Source organism: Solanum stenotomum, chromosome 6 (genome assembly GCF_019186545.1).
Source record: "Solanum stenotomum isolate F172 chromosome 6, ASM1918654v1, whole genome shotgun sequence".
NCBI classification, from domain to species: domain Eukaryota; kingdom Viridiplantae; phylum Streptophyta; class Magnoliopsida; order Solanales; family Solanaceae; genus Solanum; species Solanum stenotomum.
The window spans coordinates 59,617,794-59,630,435 of NC_064287.1; the positions used below are offsets into that span (position 1 = coordinate 59,617,794).

General features: G+C 31.0%; 2 protein-coding genes across 2 annotated transcripts; both read right to left on the reverse strand.

The window, feature by feature from the left end:
- Positions 1 to 1,597: 1,597 nt before the first annotated feature.
- On the reverse strand, positions 1,598 to 4,384 carry LOC125867922 (glucan endo-1,3-beta-glucosidase-like). The gene is made up of 3 exons (XM_049548509.1): positions 3,292 to 4,384; positions 2,455 to 2,833; positions 1,598 to 1,829 (listed from the first exon to the last, which is right to left on the reverse strand). The coding sequence occupies exons 1-3, from the start codon at positions 4,372 to 4,374 to the stop codon at positions 1,801 to 1,803; spliced, it is 1,491 nt and encodes a 496-aa protein (XP_049404466.1). The 5' UTR covers positions 4,375 to 4,384; the 3' UTR covers positions 1,598 to 1,800.
- Positions 4,385 to 4,724: 340 nt separating this feature from the next.
- LOC125867933 (DNA replication complex GINS protein PSF2) lies at positions 4,725 to 9,444 on the reverse strand. Its single transcript, XM_049548521.1, has 8 exons — positions 9,316 to 9,444; positions 8,449 to 8,523; positions 8,244 to 8,358; positions 6,883 to 6,979; positions 6,770 to 6,800; positions 6,591 to 6,686; positions 5,413 to 5,565; positions 4,725 to 4,927 (listed from the first exon to the last, which is right to left on the reverse strand). The coding sequence occupies exons 1-8, from the start codon at positions 9,358 to 9,360 to the stop codon at positions 4,907 to 4,909; spliced, it is 633 nt and encodes a 210-aa protein (XP_049404478.1). The 5' UTR covers positions 9,361 to 9,444; the 3' UTR covers positions 4,725 to 4,906.
- Positions 9,445 to 12,642: the final 3,198 nt, after the last annotated feature.

Sequence of the window (12,642 nt, forward strand, 5' to 3'; positions counted from 1 at the left end):
AATTAGAAAAGAAGTTAAACTTGCTTATTTTTTCTCATTTTAATAATTTTTTAATTGTTAGGGAATTCACTTATAATAAGTCAATAATACATAAACAATCTTTATTATAGGCTTCATGTGATTCAGTTTCGAATTTGAATCTTAAGTATAATATAGATTATTTAATCTGTCAATAGCATTTTCATGCCTTTTATGAGCTAGATTACTTAATATTTATCGTACTTCCTTATTTCAGTATTAAATAAATCGCCCTTAAAGAACAAAAATATTTAATTCCTCAAATAGTAATTATAGTGTTATTTAATTTTAGTAGAATGTAATAAACTAATTTATCAAATTATAAAAGAAAGAAGCTAGAATATATATTACTATATAAGAAGAGGGAATAACCAAGCACCACAAGAATTACTATAACCAATATATTTATAAAAAGAAATGACATATAAAATGAAATGGAGAGAGTATTAGTTTTTGGAAATGGAAAAGGACAAAACACATATAAAGTTAAAAGACAAAAAAAAAATTGGTTTAACTCTCAAACATAAAAAGTAACATATGTTATTAAAAACTTTAATGAAAAGTGTTATAATTTACAATAAATAATAACTTAAATTACTATATAAGAAGAGGGAATAACCAAGCACCACAACCAATATATTTATAAAAAGAAATGACATATAAAATGAAATAGAGAGAATATTAGTTTTTGAAAATGGAAAAGGACAAAACACATATGAAATTAAAAGACATATAAAAATAAGTTGGTTTAACTCTCAAATATAAAAAGTAACATATGTTATTAAAAACTTTAATAAAAAGTACTATAATTTACAATAAATAATAACTTAAAATATCTACAAGACAACAAAAAAAAGACTAATTTTTGTACTGCTTATGTCACATAAATTAGGATTGGGATGATTTTAAAATTTTAATTTTTGTTATACATTATAAAATAGCCGAAAAATTGAATGATATAATTTTTTAAAAAATAACCAAATGAATCGTCCTATCGATAACCCTAATGTTACTTCTACTCTATTTATTTTTACTTAAATTTAGAAAGATATGCTTCTTAAATTTAGAAAGATATGCTTCATTTCTACCCTCAATCTTATCGCTACATTTATTTGCTATTTAAAATTGAAATTAAAAAGACAAATGACAAATAAGTTTCTATATTAGCTCACTTATGAGCAAAATATATTATAACAATCTTTACTAATTTTATAACAATACATAAACTATACTCCCTCCGTCCCATATTAGATGGGCACTTCCAACTTTACATGGTGATTAAGAAATCATTAATACATTGAAAGACTTCACCATTTTGCCCTTTGTTTATATCAATGCACATTGAAATGAGTTACAAAAAATACACATACAATATAGGAATGGTCATATTAATTGTAGGGGTAAAATGGAAAAGAATTAATTAATTCTATCCTAATTTAATAATTGCTCAAATAATATGAAAAAAATATTTTTAGTAAGATTCTCATCTAATATAGGACGGAGAGAGTAACAATATAACTTTATTAATGTTGGGCCTGGGCAGCGCCTGAGCTTTCTTTGCTAGTATATATATATAGATAATACTAAATCATGGCAAATGAAGTAGGCACCATTTTTTTTATTGATTTATTTGCAATAAATAGATACTACACATCAACACAATTAGATTAGTTTGTGAACATCAAAGAACATATTTTTTAAAAACAAAATTTCAATATGTCAAAACTAATCCTTTAAATGTTGGAGTAGCTTCAAAATCTTCCTTTTTTTAGTCCATAAAATTTAAGAAAGGTACTTGCATGTACCATAACCTACAAAAATCACAAACAAATACAAAAAAGACATCATTAGATTTTCAATTTAAAAAAATCCAAATATTATAAGAAAATAAATGTTCATTTTAACGTTATGCTTCATTGTATCGTAATATGTTATAGTAAGTTACTTACCTTATTTTTTCAGATTAATTATTAATCTTATATATTTTAAACCGTTACATGTAGTTAGTTATTTTTTGAGTTTAACTCTTATAATGTGGTAGTGCAAAAAGAATCTTTAGGATTTAAGATGACCTCAATGATAAATGTAGGTAAATAGCCAATAAAAAGTGAATTAGTAATTTAGAAAATAAGACAGGTCACTTGGTACGACAGATAGTTAAACACTTTATACAATCAGTCAGTGATCATTAACTTATATAAATTTACAGTTTCAAGAACTTCTACACTATCGATATGATTTAACCTGTTATTGCAGTTGTTTGCCTAATATTTAGGTTACTATGCAAATTAACATGTGCTTTAATATTTTATCATTCTGATGATCTACATTGTTTGTATGTATGAAGTTAAACTCTAAGTAAACATATGTTGTTCTTAAAGTGATCTAATAGTATAAAAAATTCTTTACACTAATCGAAAAATGTTGAATACTTACTTGGATCAGCGAAGACGATGGCAGCGGAACCCGAAAAATCACAGTTAAAGTCATTTTTGCCCTTGATTTGGTAGTAAGAATTCATAACATAAGCTGCATGAGACCTAACAGTATTTGGGTTAAAACATGGGCCTCCAGCTTGAACTGGGCCACAATCCACACCTTGATTAGTGCAGGCCCAATCTAAACTGGCCTGCAATTGTGCATCTGTAGCCTGTGGTTTGGGCATGCAAAATTTCTTCCCGATTGGGCCTACAGGCTTTGGGCCTGGCTGGGCTGGAAGTCTTGGGGCTGGTTGGGCTGGGACTATTGGGCCTGGCTTTGCCACAGGAATTGGGCCTCTTGGTTGTGGTTGTGGCAATGCTGGTTGTGGAAGAGGCTGTATACATCAAAATTACAAATCTTGTTAACAAATCGAGTTTAAGTTTTATGCACTAACAAAATAAAAATAAAAATTGATAATATATATTGTTCGGCCAACTAGTTCACCAACAAGGCAGAAATATACACAATATATACTAAATCAATGTTATATTGCGTATACTTATGCATATTACATGTATATTTTGTATAAAATATACACAATCCACTTTGTATATATTTTGTAAATTAGATGGTTGAATCGTTCAAGCCGTGATTATCTCAATAAAATAATATTTGTACGATCAACCAAGTGGTGTTGAATCCTCACTTTCAACCAAGAGGTCTAGAGTTCGAGTCATTGAAACATGACATGATCCCTCTAATGTGGTATGAGGTAGAAAAACAAGCAAACATATTCACCGAGATATTGTAAGTGACAGAATGACCTTGCTATCGTATCAAAAAAGAAATTACCTTTGATGGTTGTGGGATTGGCAACAATTGTTGTCCTTTCATGATTCCAATATTATAAACTGGAGTAAAATCAGGTCTAAACAATCCAAAATTCCTCTCAGCATTAGAACCTGGTTTAGTATTTTCATTAAACAAACCAAACAAATATGTCTCAATTTTTCTATGTGGCATCAATGGTGACCCTATTCCACTAACAATTTTTCTAACCAATCCACCATTATATGATGCTGCATTATCCACAGTACATTGTGGTTCAAAACTTTCACCAAATGATGGCCATCCTGTTTCAGCAGCAACAATATCAACATCATCATAACCAAGTCTTTTCATTGACATAAAAACAGCATCCAACAACACATCAAACATGTTTGAGTATGTCCTTCTACTAAACTTGTCGAAAACGCCTTTGTTTTGTTTGAACAATAGGAAATCAACTTGTTCAGGGTTGTAACCAAAGTATGGGTAAGGGTTAACCATGAAAGGACCTTTCGTTTCGCGTAAAAATTGTAACATTGGTGCTAGGATAGTTACATCCCAACCTGGTCTAAATTTAGCTAGACTTGGTGGATTTGAACTTAGTAAAATTCCTAAAGAATGTGGTGTTGACACTTTAATAGTGTTGATACCAGATTGTGTTAGTGCTTGATAAAGTGTTCTCATTGCACCAACTAATTTGTTTTGTACTTCTGGTGTTTCCCAATGAAGGATTTCATTTCCAACAGCAATTACATCAATTTTTGTTTGTGGATAAAATGGTTTGATGTTTGCTTCAACATAGCTTTTTGCATAACCAATGTCTAGCAATTTGGGGATTTCACCATTGGGGACGGTGACAGTAACTGAGATGTTTGTGTTGGCAAAGGCCTTTAGGATGTCTGGATTCACATCGAAGATTTTGATTTTATCGATTATGGTTTTGTCTTTGAGGAATTGAGCGACTTGGGACGGTGGAGGTAGGTTGTTGCCAAGGGTGCCATAGTTAACACCTAAAGAAGAAACATAAGGAAGACATTGAATAAAGATAGATGAAATAAACAAGAAAGTTAATAATGGAGATGTTATTTTCTTATAAGACACCTCCATTTTTTTTATTTTTTTTTGTGGTTAATGAGAAATGAAGAATGAAAAAGGAGGGTTATTTATAGGATTTTGAATAAATTGAGGATCATGTATATTATATGGTTTTGCTTAATTTACGATAATGAAATAAATGTATGGAAGAGAGAAAACTTCTTGTTTAGTTATAGTGTGAGGCATATAAAAAATTAGTTTGGCATAAGTTGCGCAAAACTAATCAAAAATGTGGCAATGGAGTAGAGTGTTTTCTTTTTCGACCCTCGATGTCCGATACCCATATTAGGGCCAGACTAAATCCAGATTCGCACTACAAGAGCTCAAACCCAAGATCTCTGGTAACAAAGATAACCACAAAATTTCCTGAATGAGAGTATAAGCCATTCCATTGCTGATAAAAAAAGAAGTGGCAATATATATGATACATACAGAAAATGAACTTGCATGATAATAATAGTCCTTTCCTTGCTATTAGTATGGATGTGCAATTCATGTCTCTTTTGAAGGTCACAGCATGAGGCAATGTGAAGAGAGAATAATTTCATCGACCTTTCAGTACGCGCTGGATGTCAAAAAAAAAGGAGATAACGTTAAAAACTGAATAGCTAGTAAAGGAAATGTTGTAACTAGCAACAACATACTCAATGTAATCCCACAAGTGGAGTCTAAGGAAGGTAGAGTGTATGCAAACCTTACCCCTATCTCGTAGAGATAAAGGAGGTTTTTCTGATAGACCCTCAGCTTAAACTAACAAATTTTCAAACAGTTTGAAAAAGGGTAGAGCAGTAACAACAACAGAATAATGTGACATGAAGTGCGGTACATAACACACAGAGGAAAGGACAGTAATGACAACGAAATAATGCAACAAATGTTGTTGCTAGCAAAATGATAAAACTCAATAATTTCATATTACAAGTGTGAATGGTCTGATAAGGGAGATAACATAGTTAAGAGGTACTAGTTACCCAATTCTCAATCATGAGAAAAGGTACAGAGAAATATCATGCTTATTAGAGAAAGGAAGAAAAAGTTTTAAGAACTTACCTTGTCGCGCTGATTCACAGCTTGGCGCTGTCTGTTTGGAATGCTGCCTGATTCTGGTATTGCTTCCGTAGTATTTAGCTTATGAAATGTCTGCAAAGCTTTGGTAACAAATGGGCGTACTATATTTGCTTCCATTGCTGAGAGATTTTTAAGCTGAGAAGTTTTAGGTTAATATATTAGATCTTACAAGAGTCCATATTTCTTCCTCAAAATAGCAAAACACAAATTCACTAAAGAAAAATCCTCTAAACCCACTCCCCGCCTCAGAAAAGAAAAGGAAGAATTACAGTATGTATTTGCCTCTCCACTCTCTCGAAAAGGTTCACTCCATTATCTTATAGGAAGCTATGGCAAACGCTACAGTTGTTTCTACACCTTAAGCATGGAACGACTTCACAATCATCAGTCTGATTTCTATCTCCTTTGGCCATTCTCAATCTGGCACAAAGCTATCACAGTACAAAAACTAAGCATTTTACAACAATAGACCCGGTGCAATTCCATAGGTGAGGTTTGGGAAGGGTAGAATCTTCGCAGACCTTATCCCAACATCATGGAGCCTAGAGGTCGAGAGGTTGTTTCTGAGAGACCCTTGGCTCAAGTAATACATCAAAGCAGTTTGAAAGAAAAAATACACAAGTAAAGAGGACATGGCAAATAATAAGGAAAGCATTATACAGCATTCACAAAACAAGGAACAGTAACAATAGCCAAATAATGTGTTAACTGAAGCACAGTAAACAACAGAGGCCACTCCCTCCTTGTCCCCAATATCGTCAATCCTAATCTTATCTCTTTTCTCCACTGCTACATAGTTCTAGATAGCTCTAGATATGCAGGGGAGAAATTTTATAATGCACAAATCAGGCTTAATTAGTTATTCAATTGTACGATAAACTACATCTATTAGATCAAACGGAATTGATTATGTAAATTAATTCACCCGATCATCCACAGGACTGTCAGCTGAATTTGCAGTATTGAGTAACTCCAATAGAATGGATGGTAATTGTGCATCATATTTTAAGATATAAGCACCGATGTAACTAAATCAGTATATGCCTTCTTTTCTTACTAACACACCCCGACAGATTCCTTACATGACTAAGATATTGATCATCAAAACGACACATGCATCAGAATGAGAAAAGCATTTTCTGATAAGTGAATAAGCATACCCTCAATGCATATGTGACCTCCTTTGAAATTATCTCCAAGCCAGTTCCAATTTTGTGAAACCGCACATCCTTAATATCTTCAATAAGAGACCTCACCTATTGAGCATGTTTGAATCAGAGTTCTGGCTGAATTACTAAATATTTAAAGCCAATAGAACTGAGAAAATAACTGAGCTCACCATATAGATGTCAGGAATATCCTCGCGGGCACTAAATCATAGAATATTGTCATCAGTAGACCAACATGATAAATCTTGATATAAAAAAAAAAATTGAAAAAAAAACTACTTACTGATCAAAAAGAAGCCTTGAGATTTCAACATAATGAAATGGTAACAATTGGAACTTTTCAGAGTCTCTTTCAGCCTCCAGAACTTGGGTTAACTTTTCTAGTCGACAAAGCAGAGATTAGTAAGAAACCTAACAAGTACAATCTACATGATTATATGACAGCAGTGAATATAAAATTTCTATTGGAAGAGAAATGATCTGCAACAGGCAACCTTAACATTTCTGGACAAAGCTTGATGGGTGAGTGACATTAGTAATATCAGATTAACAAAAAATAATTAATCAACCATCTGGTTGTCCAATACAACATATCTTGGTTGAAGTAACTTGTGTGCTATGTCTAGACAAACAAGAAATGAGAGAAGACACAAAACTCTTGGTTATAGGAGCCAGCTACTTTACCGGAAAATTTCCCTGAATACTTATAGGATATCTTATGTCAAATTTCATTGACGCAGTATTTTTTTTTCTTGGAATTGGTGAAACATCACATTCTATTGTCAACCAATAAGTTTAAAGCTGGAATGTCCACTAATTATGAGAGATTGTGGAACAGTTACAAGCTGGAATGTGGTTTTGAAACATGAAATAAAGACTCTTTGCGTATTGCTGACAGGTTGAACTTGACCTGCTGTCTTGGATAAATATTATTCATTCTGTAAAGGAAGGCATGTTCTTGACAATTATCCAGTAATCCAACAAAGTTACTAAAGGAATGGGATTTTATATTTTCAGTTAGAGGTGCCATTGAGGAAGATTTAACCAAGGGATATAATAGTATCAGACATTAATCTGTTATTCGAAATGGCTGATATAACAGCATGATGGGGAAAACCCAAGTACCAAACAGTTTCGCCAACAAGAAGTCAGTATTTTATGCCTCTAACTGAGGCTAATACAGCAACTTGTTTTCTAAGAAAAACAAGATGTTAAAGACTTGGACCATGACAATCTTTGTACCAGTATAATAGCATTACTACAATCTCCTTACCAAACTAAAAATAAATTAAATATCCAAACCACAAGAAGGTATGTATTAGACTCAATCCCCCACCAGTTGGGGGTGGCTACATAAATCCTCTTTATCATTCCGCTCTATTTTGGCCCGTCTCCATTCAATACTGAAAACTTTATTTTAAGGGATCTCTAGATTTCACACATCCTTATGCAGACATACAAATTGAGCTAGCAACAACTCTAAGGAACTCCAACAACTAACTCCAAATTAGTAGAATAGCATCACTAACTGTTTCTCCATAACAGAGAAACCACAACAAACAAATCTGAATCAAAACTTAAATCAACTAAGCACTGGATTTGGAAGAACAGATTAGCAAATTTTCCTAACAATCAAAAGCTTACCGACGGACATCCATTCAGGTGGTCTGATAGTGCATTTCCCTCTTTTCTTCAAAGCCACAGCTAGCCACAGAGGCACCTGTGCCGCTATTTGTGGACGGAAAGGTCCAAAATCTCCCTGTCAATTGGTACATTTTCAACAAAAATCAGCATAAATACCAGTGAGATTATATGAATGAATTCAGTCACTGTAGGGGTAAAATAATACAGATATAAGATTGAGAGGTTCCATTCTCATGTTTGGCACAATTTCAACCATTTCATCTTCCGCTAGAAACTCCAACTGCATAATTGAGAAACAATGAAGTTAAAAATCACCGATCCAAGATCATTAATAACATAAACAGCACAAAGGGTGTATTCACACGTTTGGTTGGTCAAAAATTTTGGAAAATATTCTCTAGGAAAACAAATTCCTTAAAAATGAGAAAAAATGACTTCTTTAATGGAAGTAGGAAAAACAAGTTCCGTAACTGACACATCACACCAATTGTCTCCTCCACGCCCTCTAACACACCCCAACCTCCACCCCCAATATTCCCATCCACACCACCCCCACACTCCTACCCTCCGTCCCACCCTTACCATATTTGAATATATAGATTACATAAAATGCATTTGGATTAATATTTCCTGCTTACTTATCAAACATCAAAAAATAAGTAAGAAAAAATCCACTTATTTTCCATTAGTACACTTTACATGGAAAACATTTTTCTTCCTACCAAACACACACAAAATCAAATGAAAATTTCCAACTTAATTTTCACTTGAAATAAATGCGGATCTAGGATTTTAAACAAGTCCATGAATATTATGTGTTTGTATATATCACACATACCTACGAAAAATCTTAATAGCTCAATTGGTTACCTACCTAAACTTTCCCCTCCCCCATTTCCACTCCCTCTACCCCAAATTTTACATAAATAGTTGAAGTTGGAGAAATACATCAAACTGCTTATATGTTGAATCTAGATGCATGAACAACAATTAAAAACCATAAATCAGCATAAAATCAAATGACAAATTCATTTTTAAGCAAATTTAAGAGAAGATTCAGAAGTAAACAAACCTCGGCTGCTGAAAATGCTACGGAATTATCAGATTGGCTCGCCATTGATGTTAAATTTTTGCTTTGCTGGTAAAATTTGGGGGTTTGGATACTGAAGCTGAATTTGCTAAGCCCTAGTTTGTTAATGGCGGGAAAATGTGAAAATTGATTAGGTGTGTTTGGTAAAGAGAATTTTTTTATTTTTTTTCGTTAACCCAGAAAATCGTCTTGACCTATCGTCCTTTGGACCAATCACAACCTTCTAAATTTGGTGTAGCCCGCCCCTCTACCCTTCTCCACTTAAATATCGGGTTTCGCTTTGCATGGTATGGGGCTTAAACGTTTGATAATAAAGTTTGATATTTTTACGATAAATTGATGTCTTACTTATTTTCTAACGTTTGATAATAAAGTTTTAAAATATTATTTTAAGATCATAAGTATAAAATATAGAAACCCCAATAATTTGTTACGTCATGTTCCGAAAGTTTCTTTAATTACATCATTTACACCCTGTCTAGTGATAAATTTGCTAAAAGAAAAACGCATTCCGAAAATATTTATATAAAAACTATAGGGGTGCGACTTGCGAGGGTGTGGTATGGTTAAAGTGTAGGAGTTGAGTACGTCATGTAGGTGAGAGGATATAATAAGCATAGAATATTACTTATAAAATTTATTTTCCCTACTTTCATTATTAAAAATTAGGGATAAGGGTCCAAAAAATACCCTAACTTTGGTTGAATTTATCGTTGTGATACTAAACTTTCATAAGAACCTATTACCTCCCTAGACTATTTAATATCGTATTTTTTACCCCCTGAACTATTTAATAGAGTATTTTAAAGGTATATATGTGCCCACGTGGACACATTACTATTTATAATTTGACATTATTTTTTATGTCCAAGTGGGCAATATATATGTTTAAAATATGGTATTAAATGGTTTAGGGAGGTAATAGGTCCTCATGAAAGTTTAGTATCGCAACAACAAATTCGACCAAAATTGAGGTATTTTTCAGANTTGATAATAAAGTTTTAAAATATTATTTTAAGATCATAAGTATAAAATATAGAAACCCCAATAATTTGTTACGTCATGTTCCGAAAGTTTCTTTAATTACATCATTTACACCCTGTCTAGTGATAAATTTGCTAAAAGAAAAACGCATTCCGAAAATATTTATATAAAAACTATAGGGGTGCGACTTGCGAGGGTGTGGTATGGTTAAAGTGTAGGAGTTGAGTACGTCATGTAGGTGAGAGGATATAATAAGCATAGAATATTACTTATAAAATTTATTTTCCCTACTTTCATTATTAAAAATTAGGGATAAGGGTCCGAAAAATACTCCAACTTTAATCGAATTTGTTGTTGCGATACTAAATTTTCATAAGGACCTATTACCTCCCTAGACTATTTAATATCGTATTTTTTACCCCCTGAACTATTTAATAGTGTATTTTAAAGGTATATATGTACCCACATGGACACATTACTATTTATAATTTGACATTATTTTTTATGTCCACGTGGGCAAATATATATGTTTAAAATACGGTATTAAATAGTCTAGGGAGATAATAGATCCTTATGAAAGTTTAGTATCGCAACAGCAAATCCGACCAAAGTTGAGGTATTTTTCAGACCCTTATCCCTAAAAATTAATTAATTTTCTCATTTTCAAGAAATTTATTTCCTAGAAAATCAAATATAAAAAATTCAAAAATATTTTCCTCCATACCAAACACACTCATGTAAAAATTTTACCAACAATCATATATCAAACTTAACTTTGAAATATTTTAAAATAAAAATACACTATCAATTAAATATAATAATATAAGTCTAATTTCAAACTTAATATTGAAATATCCTATTTTATCCCAGTTGACTAATGTTGACCTGCCAAATCAACACAAACAAGAACCATAGTAAGAAAATCTAACAGAAAAAGTACCAATCTTAGTATGTATATTAATTTTAAAATTATTTCTTTACCTTTTTTAAAAATAGAAAATTAATATTATAGTAAGTAAATCTAACACAAAAGGTACATTTTAGTATGTCTATTAACTTTAAAATTATTTCTTTACCTTTTTAAAAATAGAAAATTAATATCATAGTAAGAAAATCTAACACAAAAAGTACAATTTTAGTATGTCAATTAATTTAAAAATTATTTGTTTTTACCTTTTTAAAAGTAGAAAATTAATCATATCAAATTTGTATTTAAATTCAATGGTATCATTTGAACATTAACATAATTCATAGTAATAGAGTCTTGAAATGTCTCGAGATAAATTTACATAGTTAATTAAAATTAGAGTTATTCTATGTTTAGTTATCGGGATAAGTTTACTTCAAAGATAATATAAATCTGTTCATCTTGAAATGTCTTGAGATAAGTTTATATAGTTAATTAAACATAATATAGATCTAATTTCAAAATTAATCTTGAACTAAAATTATTATTTATACTTATTTAGTTGGTCTTTCAATATAAGTATAATATTTGAATTAAAGTTACATAACTTGATATCCATGCTTTATTTGTTTTTATTAATATTAAAACGTATGAATCTGAATGGTTAAGTTGTTAATCCTTAACTCAAACTATAATGATTAAGATTGTTTGATTTTTAATATTTAAATGAATGTTATTTTATTTTATTTTCAAATTACAAAAAGACATAATTAAAAAAAGCTTTGAAATGTCTTTAACTTTGATGACGTCAAAGCTTTTCGTTGTCATAACCTTCGAGTATCCACCACACCAAATTTGAATATTCGAATTTCACACAAAAAAAACTTTCTTTAAAATTTCAAATTCAAAGACAAAAGGATTTGATCAAATCAAAATATATTAAATAATTTGATCTTTATAAAATAAATATATTCAGTGAATTGAGATTTCAACCATTCATATTTGACACTATTAGTGGCAAACAAATAAGGTCTAAGTATATTGATGAAAACAAACAACACTATTTAATAAATAAATGAATTTTATTCAATGTGGAAATTTCTAAAGAACTTGCAATTTTCAACTATTCATAACATATTTATATCAAACAAGAGAACATCTTTAAGAAAAATAAAGTATTTATAATAAAATAATTCTCAATATAAAGATGTGCCTTTTAAAATGTAACTAAAATCTTAAAAGAAGACATTTCCTTTGATTTTTTTTTTAGTAAGTGTCCTTTGTAAAATAAAATAAGAAAATTAAAATGGAGGAATAGTGATAATTAAGAACCTCATTTTGGGAAATTCTAGTTTCAATGTCACTATATTTGATAATTTTCCCTAGAGTTTTTAAAAATATTGTCACACAATTTAAAT

Excerpts from the sequence above, each read along its gene's own strand:
- LOC125867922 (XM_049548509.1), bottom strand. The coding sequence starts at position 4,374 with ATGGAGGTGTCTTATAAGAAAATAACATCTCCATTATTAACTTTCTTG. Across the intron at positions 2,834-3,291 it reads CAATCCCACAACCATCAAAG|CCTCTTCCACAACCAGCATT; the intron begins GTAATTTCTTTT and ends TGATGTATACAG. Across the intron at positions 1,830-2,454 it reads CATCGTCTTCGCTGATCCAA|GTTATGGTACATGCAAGTAC; the intron begins GTAAGTATTCAA and ends TGATTTTTGTAG.
- LOC125867933 (XM_049548521.1), bottom strand. The coding sequence starts at position 9,360 with ATGGCGAGCCAATCTGATAATTCCGTAGCATTTTCAGCAGCCGAG. Across the intron at positions 8,359-8,448 it reads AACCTCTCAATCTTATATCT|GGAGATTTTGGACCTTTCCG; the intron begins GTATTATTTTAC and ends ACCAATTGACAG. Across the intron at positions 6,980-8,243 it reads ACCTGAATGGATGTCCGTCG|AAAAGTTAACCCAAGTTCTG; the intron begins GTAAGCTTTTGA and ends TTTGTCGACTAG.